Raw genomic sequence first — 12278 nt, forward strand, 5'->3', positions numbered from 1 at the left:
TGGCAATAGTTGCGGCAAAAACGTAAAAAATGTGCATAATTTTTTTATTCAATTCCCTTTACCTTGAATACTGATGGCGTCAACGAAAATTTTTTTCTGAGCGAACCCCCGAAAATTTTTCAGTTTTCTATCTTCCTAGAGACGGGATCATCTTTTTTTGAGACAACCTTTATACTATTAGTAAATGTAGTATGTAATAATTTAAAGAACAAATTCAACAATATAATGTATATATTCTCACTCTTAAAGAGATAAAATACAAAACAAGCAAATAAAATGGAACTAAGTTATCGAAGATTTTTACCGGTGAAACTGATTAACTAGATCTTAGAAAATTGATAAAACAGATTACTTTTAATTTATGTTCATCCCATATTCTCCTAGGGCGTTAAAATATATTTTAGTATGTTTCAAGTTACGTCTTCATATAAGTTTATCGAGGTTCTAGCAAAACCATACGGATCGTTTACTTTTTCAAGGCTCCGGAACATTTTATATAATGAAGTAATGCTTTTATCAAAATGTTTGTGGGAAAAGAAAATAAATCCTATATTCAAGATGTGATCGATAAGTACAGTGGATTATTTTATTAACAAGAAACTTAAAAGGGGACAAAAATTAGCATTAATCTCCTTCGATTTCCTTGTGAATAAAGACTATATGGACAGATAAGAGGTTGGATATTTTTATACTCACTTCATCAGTAACAATCAGATGTACAGCTGTTGGGCCAAAAATAGAGAGCATCTCGGCCACTGTGTTGCAAATTCCTAATAGAACTCCTGCGAAATTAGGAGACAAATCAATATGATTTATAGCAAATCCGCAGGCTGAAGCGATATCTCCTGATATGGCTATTATTAACATTACCACAGATATAATAGGTTTATCATCAGGTGCGTAACTTAATATCACGTAGGCAATGGCAGGAACAACACTAGCTGAAAAATAAAAATTATACTCAGAATTAACACATAGTCTCATGCATATTACACCCAGTGAAATAGGAGCTTCTCCAAGCTGAAATGATATTGAAAACGATGTCGCTAAACATACTGAAATCACCATAATTAAAATTCCTGTAGATCACTTCAGTCATAGATCTCTTTCCGCAATTCACAGTTTGTATTAGCGATAAGCAGGGAAGCTTCTAAATTCAATAAAATATTTATATCATATAATAAAGTACCGCGACCCTTTTTCAAGCGCAAAAGCAAAGGAAGCATATACGATAGGAATAATTTGAAAATTAAAAATCAGCTGGCCATAACCTTCATGTTATACTTATGTACCCGTACCCTTCCAAGAAGATTTTTACTAGCGATTAAATCATGGCTTGATAACATGTTCCTAGGCCTCTGTTGCATGCTACAGATTGCTCAATGTATCTACCTGTGCTTCAGATCATGAGGAGTCTCGATGTAATACATTCCCTTCTAGATACATTACTCAATTGGTCGCAGTTCCTGAACTATCTTCTTTACCAAAGCCCCATAACCCTTTTTCCTTCCAAAAGGTCTTTTTATTTACGATGCTCCTTAGACTAAATACTAAAATATTCTTATCTCTCTCCAAAATCTTAATCATAAATTATATTCTCTTTTTATTTCTTTAAATTCATCAAGGACTGTCAACAAAACAATTCTTCATTCTATATTGATGGGTTGCGTCCTACACGTACTTTGTCATTTTGAGTTATTTATTTCTAGGAGGCAAACTTCAAATCCACTCACATAGAGACTACATTCAATATAAAAGCTGACGAAACTTCTGGATCAATCAAAACTTATTTCAATTTTAATACTATGAAGCTTCCATCTTTCTCAGATGATATTTTTTGTGAAACTTTAACGCTTAGAATGACATGTTTAGATTCTCCATAAATCAAATCATTTATCTTTTACTATATGGGTGTCATACTACGTCAAACTAATCAAAATCTTTCTTACTGACACATGCTCGTAATAAACTTGAAGCAACTAAAATAAATAAAAATAAATTTTCTGTCTCTCTTTTATCAATTTCAACATTGTCCCCGAACGAACTTAATCACAAACAAACAAAAATTACAAACTTCTTATTTTGATTACACATTATTTCGCATTGATGTTGCCATTTCGGGTGTCTGAACTGGTGCTCCATTCAATTCATATTAATAAAAGTTCATCTTTTCTCAGAATTACTAGCAATGAAGGAGGTAACCAAATCCACATCGAAATAGAAAACTTTCGCATCCCTCATAATTTTGATAATTATAAATCATTATAAAAGAACATTCACTGTTAGCAGGAGAGCTTAAATGTATTGAGAAAAACCTAGAGAGTTGAAAGGGGCCTTACATTGAAGGCTTAAAAACCAACGAATTCGCAGATTAGCATGAAATGTGAACAAATTAATATGTATTTTGATATCATTGACTTTTCCATCACCTAAGTCGCTTCTTACGTTAATATTAGAATTTATTATAGAACACCTTGTGTATAATATACAACACCTGGCACGTAATATACAAGGTGTTATATATAATTATACAATAATATAATATACTCACCGAGAAGAGTGAAAAGTTTTCGAGTACCAGTTCTGGTCAATATATTTCGATTACTAATGTAATCAGCTGAATAACCAAAAACAAACAGTAGCAAAAAAGATGCTATGTAGGGACTTGACGACACCAAACCATTCTAAAACAAATTAAAAATACGGATAGCGAAAATAATTTTTTGTGTGTAATTATATTAATAATGGAGCTATGTTGTTTTATTTATTGAGGTACCTCAATAATACCTTTAAAAATGCGTTTCTGTTATAAAAAATCCCCCTTTTCCCTATCTTATAAATTTGATTCAATCTCCATCCCCTTGATTTTAGGCCTGTATATTGGAAGCAAATGAAAATCTTGCAATTCGATCTAATTTTGCTCTTAAAATTTCAAGATTTCTATCTGTTAAAACATTGAAATTGGTTTTTAAATAGATGAAAATCTTGACGGGAATGAAAATTGATTAGAGAACGTTACACATAAGAAGATTCAATTTCCAGAAATGATTTTTTTTCTGATTCTCTTAAATTTGAACTAGAACTCAAACTACAGTAGTTATCTGCCATCATATGCACAACGTATGTACCCTTATATATTACTTTTTCGTACAAATTTCTTGATGGAATATTTCTCATTAATTAAGACTAGCAACTAAATGACCAAGATTTTCCGGAAAATAAACAGATTGAATAATTGAATTTGACTCTCATTATGCAACCAATGTCATTCAGATAAGTGCTAAGTTTTCAATAGAATGGTGGCAAAATCATAAGATTTATGTTACCTCGACCAGGATGTATCACAAACTGGAGAGCATAATTATAGCCCACATGATTTTCTCAAAAATGTCGGATTTCTTTTTCAAAAATAATGTAAGGTAATTAAAATTTGGACTAAAATAGAGAAGTACGACTTGTGAATCGCCTAGTTTCTGGCGTCAACATGAAAATGTTTAGATTATAAGTTGGAAAATATATTTGCATATACTTTTAGAGAATCTCACTGTTTAACAATCATATAAGTGAGTCGTTTTAGAATTTTTCAGAAAATGGAAAAAATTTCATTATAGATTTGTTTTTGAGAGGCAATATCCTTAATAAAATAGGAATTGAACACTGTGTACGGAGACTCTGCACATTTGAAACGGCCCAAAATCTGCGACAACCAGCGTTATCATCGAAAAAGGTCACCAAATGGTATTGGACAAAATTAAAGAATAGTACTTACAGCTGTCATATCATACTTCATCACTTTATTAAAATAGTTAGGCATTTCCACCATAATCATTTGGTAGACCCAAGTATGTCCAGCTACACAAATAAAAGTTGCCCAGAATGGTAAGCTAGTGAAAATACCTCGCCATGGTATATTCAGCTGAAATTTTTACATCGAATGAAACCTCAGTAAAATATGCATTTCATACAGAGTGAGCTTTTAGTGTAACAACGGTCGATAATTCTATTCTTATAAGTATATCTACAAGATTGCTGTTTGAAAACGCAAACATGTTTTTTATCAACACACTATATATTACTCATATTTAAACACTTCTACAAACCTCGTTGTTACAAAGTACAGTTTTACCATATTATATGAGGTAGTTAGGGAATATTTTATCGACAATACTGAGAAATATACTAATGGACAGATAATGAATTGTTTTGCATAATTTTCAAACTAACATGAAGAATCATGGACGAATATTTGTATTCAGAGTGAACTAAAAATTAACTCATTATTTTTTAAATGGTAATATCATTTTACTTTATGCAGCTTTAAAATATAGATTCGTACCTTTATCCGAACTGGATTCTGAGGTATAACATGAAAGTACAAACGATCACCGATGAAAATAAATAATATAATGTGCAAATTCATAACACATTAGTGAAATATGGAGCAAAATGTCTTCTACAAGACAACTGGAGCATATTCTATTACACAAACAAACAACAGACAATGATTATTCTCACAGGTTACCTTTTTTTGAATGAGCTCAAGAACAACAACAGATTTTATTGAATTTGTGATTTCTGAAGATTCACATAGATGGAATAGCTAGCATTCATAATTTTTATTAATTCTCCATAATGAGTCCAAACTTTGTAAGAACTCGATCTCGAAATAGGTGGTATATAAATATTTGAGGTGGTATCGTAAGGCAACATTTCTTTGATAATCGTGTGAATGGTGTTGTCTAAATAGATTCTACCCAATCAATAGAACACGATATTTTTTTCCATAACCGTGCTTATTTTTCAACAGTCTCTTTTGTCCAGTGCTCTAACCATTTCAAACCTTCCAAATCGAATTTGCCGTATGTGTCTTTAAAATAGGCGATACCGTCTTCCCCCAAATAATCTCTTTCTTCTGCAAGTAAAACTGTAAAGTTAGGGTATAGAAAAAGTAGCTGGAGGCCAGATCCGATAAGTGGTTGGTGAGTGATTTACCAATCGTGAATTTTAACGATGACGATCACCGAAGGGTGAAGTAATGCGTTACTCAATGGAAAAACTCCAAATAGAGTCTCTTTTTGCAATTTCACCCATAACCTCAACCGTCGATGATACGTGATGTTCACCTGTTATCGTTCACCTTTTTAAAGATAGTCGATAAATACAATCCCGTCTCTATCCCAAAAAACGGTCGATCATTTTTCAGCCTATGAAACCATATGTCTACAGCTATGAACAGACGTAAAAAACCCGACTGATTTGACTGAAATAACGACAATAATAACTGGTAAAAATTCATTTTTGTCAATAATGAGCAAATGCGGCACCCAACGCACGGGTGGCTGTCGCTTGCATAGTCGTAATTCTTCAGTTAGTATATGGCAAAAGCGTTTGTTGATATGCCGATAGCTTCTTCTATCTCTCAAACCTCAATTTGACTATCGTCCAGTACAAACGTTTTCAATGATATTGCTGGATGACTCAGCTTTATTCCATCCTGAATGCTTGTCGTCAATCAAGATGCCTCAAAGTCTTATATAATGGTGCAGTCTTTGTACGTCTAGCTCCTCTTTAATTTGCGTACGCCTATTGCTATACAAAAACAAATATTGAAGACACTTCAATAATCATTTTTTTCCATTTTCAGACGAATCTCCCCGGCGACGAAAGTAAGCAACCAATATGGCTGAAATTCTAGTGAGAATCTCACATTTACCAACTTATATTGATAAGTACTGACATCTTCAGGTTGAGGTCAGAAACTTTTCAGACATCTCTCGTATATTGATTCTCTCGAAAATCATTTGCCATTATTACTTCAAAATGTTTTACTTTATCTTCGGCAACATCGTGCTTACTAAAAGATGGTACTCCAGTTTATTACACGATCCTTATTCGCAACCTCTCAAATAATAATCAAATAAAAAATGTATTTATACATATGCCTCAGATATTTAGTCTGAAATTATTTTTACTTTTATAAATACAATATTCTTATGATATTTGATATTTGTTACATTATCCACTTCTACAGGATGTTTTAAAAAAAGGTGATCCCGTCTCTAGGATAGATAGAAAACTGAAAAATATTTGGGGTTTGCTCAGTAACAAAATTTCAAGATAAAGGGCGTTGAAGGGAAAAATACACATTTTTTACGATTTTGCCTCAACTACTGGCAACATTGTGTTGAAATTTTATACGTATATGTTTTAGAAGCTGATGCATCCAATGAATTTGTTTTTATATCTGACTCTCATTGAGGGCGCTGGTGACACGGTTCGTACCCAGTAGTATTGAACATAACTTTTTAATATTAGATTTATTAAGCAAAATTTCAAATGAACTTAAACATCATTTAGTTTTACACCAAAAATGTACTCTTGATAAAACTCAATACTGTGTACTGTTTTCGGAATATTTCAATTTGAAAATTATGAAAGTAATAACCGATGATGCTATAAAGTATTGATAAAGTTATTGATTATTATTATTATTAATTAGTAAGCATTATGTGAAGTGAAAATATTTGTTGTCGCGTAAATGAGATCATAGATAATCGGATACATTTGAAAAAATTGGGACTGAGTGCTTTCGTCTCTTGTAACGCTGTAATTAAAATCCAGTCTAATCGGTGTAGTATTTTGTTTTACCAAGTAAAATAAGTATGGACATTGAGCTATATGGAAAAAAAACAATTTGATGATCATGTATTGTGGTACCAGGACTCAAACTGTTATTTGTTTCATACTAATGCTCCCCAATAGCTGAGTACTTATAATTATTTAACTTTTAATTTCATACTCTGAGTTTGCCATGGAACTGTCATTCATTGATAGTTATAACTTTGAGTCTATAATAATTACATTTCGAAAATTTTGTTATTTGTTAAATTAGATATTATTAATCAAAAATTACTCAAATTTTTAATACACTGACATATTATTAACCTGAGATGAGTGTTTAGAAAACTCTAGTGCAGCTGCTACGGGTCATAATTTTCAAATCAAAATATTCCGAAAACTGTACACAGTATCGAGTTTTATCAAGAGTACCTTTTGTTTAATAAATTTAATATTGAAAAAGTTATGTTCAATACTACTTGGTACGAACTGTGTAACTAGCGCCGTCTATGAGAGTCAGACATAAAAATAAATTCGTTGGATGTATCAGCTCCCGAAACATATTCGTATAAAATTTCAATACGATGTTCGCAAAAGTTGGGACAAAATCGTAAAAGAAGTGTATAATTCTTTTTTCTTCAATGCCGTTCATCTTGAACACAGATTGCGTTACTAATTTTTTTTACTGAGCAAACCCCAAATATTTTTCAGTTGTCTATTAATCCTGGAGACAGGATCACCTATTTCTGAAACACCCAATATATTCTATATTATCTATCATATACAGTATTGATTTCCTAGCAATTTCAATATAAAACAAAACTGGTCATAGCTTTCTAGATACATATAATTTGATGATGTACAATTTCCATGATATCTGAATTATCGTATTGTTGCAATAAAAGCTCACACTGTATATTTCTCAATTTTCATATTATTATTTCATCGTATATTTGCTTACTTCAGGAGTTTCGGGCGCTAAATGATCTTCAATATATTTCCGTTCGGCAAATGAGATACGATTATGAGAAGAAGGTAAACTGGCACCACATAAAGCGTATCCTATCATCCACAATATTCCTAAAATAACATATAAATGGAAGGACCATGGCCAACCAGCCCATGACGAAGATATGATTCCTGCTATCGGCATGGCGAAAATTACTCCGAAAAGACCACCTATAGAAAATCATTTTTATATTCGATCCATTACACATGTTTATTATGAGCCTTATCAATTCCATCAAGTTCATATTCATCATAAATATCAGTGAAATATTGTAATAAATATTGACTACTCAAAATTAATATGAATAGTTCGATGTTATCAGTATCATAAGTATCAATTATATTTCCATAAACTTTCGATGGGGAAACATGAAAAATGAGACAAAGATAATGTAAAACGAATGTTATCGTGATAATTAACTCAAATGTTCAGTTTTTACTACTTACTAATATTTATTTAAAGTCAGTGTTCGGTTTGATAAGGAGCTCATAATACAGTGTGTTTATAAAGTAGCGTAACTTGGTAATGTTTCTATTTCTGGTTATAAAAAAAATTAAATAAAAGTTTTCTCTACTAATTTAGGTTATTTTCATAAGTCTAAGTTGGAATTTCTGGAACCGTAGGTGATATTCATACTGAATACACTGTTACCACCACCAGTACACCAACACTCACAATTATAAACTTCAGTCTCTGAAGACGATAACTAGGTCGTCGAGACGCGCGTCAGACTGTGTAGTTGTGAATGTTAGTGTAGTAGTGGGGTAAATAGTGTATTCAGCATCTCCAAATATTGATTAAAAGAAGGTATACAAGATGCACCGTTACTCCAAAGTAACATAATATAGAGTAGAAACGGTGGAGGTCTTCCATCACGTGACTGATGTGTAATATGACTAATATTCTTATAAATCGAATCAAAACTTTTGACAACTCAGTAGAAATAATCATTCCATGACTAATATTCCAAAAGTCGGTCATTTACGAATTGGTAACTAAAACAGAAATGTAAATTTTATCAAATACTGGGTGTGTAAGTTCTTGAATAGAAGAGTCCTAATCAGGTTGAAAATCGACGTTTCGGGTAAATATGTTACCATCATCAGGGCTTAAATTGAACCCAAAGCCCTCTATATCTAAGAGTACCTGTTACTTTACATTGATTTTCTCTGCTCTTACTCTATAAAATTCCATCGACTTTTTTCATAAGTTCTCGCTATTTAGAAAAGTTTTCATACAATTTTTGTGAATTTTCAAAAAATTATTAGTTAACTATGAATTAGTAAACATTTACATTTATTATTCAATTTAGAAATCAATACATGTAGAAACTATAATTTAATCAGATTAAAAACAAAAATATGCAAAATTTTTGTTATCTTAAAACTATCATTACTCAGAAATGCATGAGCAAAAGCTAAATTTGATCTAAAAGTTAAGAACATGGGACGGTATTGTATTATTTGTTCACATGTTTATTCACTAACTTTGTAATAAGTATTGTGATCTTTCCGTCTCGCGGCATTTTAGGTACCATAAAAGTCAAAAGTTTACAAGTTGATGATGTATTATATGTACTAACCGATATAAAATTGAATAAAAAGTCAAATCAGTGCTTAAAAGAACTGGTGTCAAGAAAAAATACATATTCAATCCTAAAATAACGTCAAATTCCACTTCTATAATAGTCAGTTATTAACGTTATATAAATTATAACGTTTTAAGATGACTCCTATCATTTTTAAGGAACTATTACGTATGTCTTCAAGTTGGTCTTGTGGAGAAGACAATTGATCTTGTGTTGTTATGTTTGATTTCTATTGATAGAAGATAGTATGTAGAAAATATGTATTCGATAAATCGTAGATTAAATCACGTGATGGAAAACCTTCATCGTTTCTACCATTTTTATATATTATAAATTCTTTGATTTAACTGAAAATAGAATAGATTGGTGCCTGTTGTTTGTTGACAATTTCTAGATTCGAAATATACATTCATAAAAAAGTTTGTTCAGTATTTTCAGATTCTTTTTATAAAATAGTGAATTAGAATTAGAATTAGAATTAGGACTTCATCTGTTTGATTAAATTGACTTTAGTATTATGTGAGTGATAATTAATGTATTCGAGGATAGTCCCAGAAGTACCTGACCTGACCTAGAGATGGCGGTAGTTGCTTAGAAAAATACCAAGTACACAATCTATACAGCATATGTTTCAAGTTTTAAGACGACACGTTGTTTAGTATTTGTTTGGCAGCCATCAATAGTGAACGTTTTCAGTGAATTTGTAAATATGGAAAAAATGGATCATCGTTATGTGATATAATACTTTTATTTGAAAGGCATTAGCCCAACCAATATAAAAGCTGAACTAGATTCTACTCTGGGTGAGATTGCACATTCGTTATCAACAGTAAAATATTGGGTAGTAGTAGAATTTAAACGAATCCGTACTAACTGGGAAGACCAGTATCGCATTGGTCAATCAAATGAGGTGACGACTCCAGAAATGTTAAGGATAATTCAACAAACGGTACTGGATGATTGTCGACTGAAAGTGCGCTAGTAGGAATTTCAAAAAGTGCGGTACATCGCATATTAACTGAAAAGTTGGGCATGAGAAATCTGTGCGCAAAATGGGTGTCGCGTCCCCTCACAATCGTAGAAGAACAGCGTCGTGAAGATGATTCCATGGAGCTTTTGTCAATATTTCACAGAAATAAAGCCGAATTTTTGCACCATTTCATAACGTGGACTGATGAAACGTGAGTCAGTCCACACCCGAAACAAAAGAATAATCAAAACGATAGACTGAAAAGGGAAAACAGGTTCCACAGAAGGTAAAGACAGTTCCATCTGCAAGCAAAGTCATAGCGTCGATTTTTAGGATGCGCGTGGGATCATTGACTATCTTGGAAAAAGAAACGGCATTTGACTAAAAACAAAGTGTTATTGTAATACCCAATATTAATGAATTAAAGTTAGAATTGTTACCTTATGCACCCTATTCGCCAGATTTAGCCCTCCAGACTTAAGGAAATGACTCGGTGGTCAAAGATTTGAGGAGCTTGACGACTCCTTTTATAAAAAAGGTACCGAACTACCGAAAAAGTGTATGAAGCTCGAAGGAGATTACTTAGAAAAATAAATATATCCATTCATCCATCCAAAATTTTTGTGTTTTCTTTATTGGTACTTCTAGGATCATCCTTGTATTTCCAAACCTATTGGTTTTTTTTGCCTTTGTTTCCAATGAATTGAATGTGAAGGAAAGATAATGATCTTTTCTATAATAAATTGTATATGGCCATCGAAACTAGTAAAGTAAGGTGAAAGATATTGTCTATCAAAAATTCATAAAAGGAAAATAACATGAATTTTCTACATTTTTCAATATACTCTGAATCAACTAAATAAGTGTTGAAGTTACCGGATAAACTGATGGAGCTCATTGTTGACCTCTCCGAAGCCGGAATCCATTTGGCAATCACATTATAAAGTAACGGATAAAATATTCCCTGTACCAAACCTTGTATTAAGCGGCAAACCATCAAACCGTACGAGCCCCACCAACCCGCCACGAAAGGTATCAAAAAATGTATACCAGTATTCAATCCCATTGCTCCTAATAAAAAAGGCTTCGCTCCATAGTTTCTTGCTAAATTAGCACCAATAACTTGTAAGACGGCGTATCCCCAGAAGAAAGCAGAAAGAATAATATTCTTGTTGCTCCATTCATACACCTACAATATGTATACAATATCATTTCATGGAAATCTATTCTAATGTAAAATGAAGTGAAACTACAGAGATTTCTAAAAACTCACCGGTACATTAGGATTTGTGGTTGTCGAATTGTCTGTCATGGCTACAATCGCGACAGAAAACTGAACTCGAGATCCAACGCCAACGGAAAGCAACGTAAATAGGAAAAAAATCTGAACATGCCGAACTCCCAAAATCGGAACTGAAAGCACATGAATACTTTGTAATTCTTGTGATTATTTGTTCCAAAAAACAGTTTCAAAAATATTAGTCAATAATTTCAGAATTTTTACAATTTTTGTTTTCAAAATCTTTTGTGACATGATCAGTCCGTAAATTATTTTAATATTCTCTTATATGTCTAGAAATATAATCTTCAATTTTATAAAATTTTATATATTTCCTATACTAATCTATACATAATAATTATTTAAGAATGGCCAATTACCAATAGTCAAATATTAGTAGTAAATATGTTAAAAAATGTAAAAATTTTCCGTGTTTTAATTGTTTATTAATACAATTAACATTCCTGACTAAATTTTCTTTGACTCATTACAAAACTGTTCTTACATAAAAAATGGCCCTTGTTTATCCAAGAAATTTGTGATGGTATCATTTTTTTGGTTTTGACTTTAAACAATCGGTCATTAAACCATTCTTATTCAAACTTTGTTTAAGTAGTAACCGTTATGACATGATCGATTTGTTGAAAAATGTGAAATTGGTATATGCTTGGCTTTGGCTCTATTGAGGCAGGTTCCCAAGGAGCAAAAATACGAATTCTTTGTGTGAAAAAAACTTCTCAAAACATCATGCTCTATGTTGTATAGAATTTTGATGGAAGTTTCGATGTTTCAATAATATAAATAGAAAACGATG

The 12278-nt window shown here is 31.8% G+C and overlaps 1 protein-coding gene across 1 annotated transcript in view; it reads right to left on the bottom strand.

Annotated features, from left to right (window-relative positions):
* LOC130444707 (uncharacterized) overlaps positions 1–12278 on the bottom strand; it is a 56133-nt gene that overhangs the window by 4789 nt on the left and 39066 nt on the right. The window contains exons 10-15 of the mRNA XM_056779982.1: positions 11459–11598; positions 11062–11374; positions 7580–7797; positions 3770–3916; positions 2552–2684; positions 697–941 (exon numbers count right to left, since the gene is read on the bottom strand). Of these exons, the coding sequence (XP_056635960.1) occupies positions 697–941; positions 2552–2684; positions 3770–3916; positions 7580–7797; positions 11062–11374; positions 11459–11598 (1196 nt within the window). The remainder of the gene's footprint in view (positions 1–696; positions 942–2551; positions 2685–3769; positions 3917–7579; positions 7798–11061; positions 11375–11458; positions 11599–12278) is intronic.

This window comes from Diorhabda sublineata, chromosome 5 (assembly GCF_026230105.1).
Source record: "Diorhabda sublineata isolate icDioSubl1.1 chromosome 5, icDioSubl1.1, whole genome shotgun sequence".
NCBI classification, from domain to species: Eukaryota; Metazoa; Arthropoda; class Insecta; order Coleoptera; family Chrysomelidae; genus Diorhabda; species Diorhabda sublineata.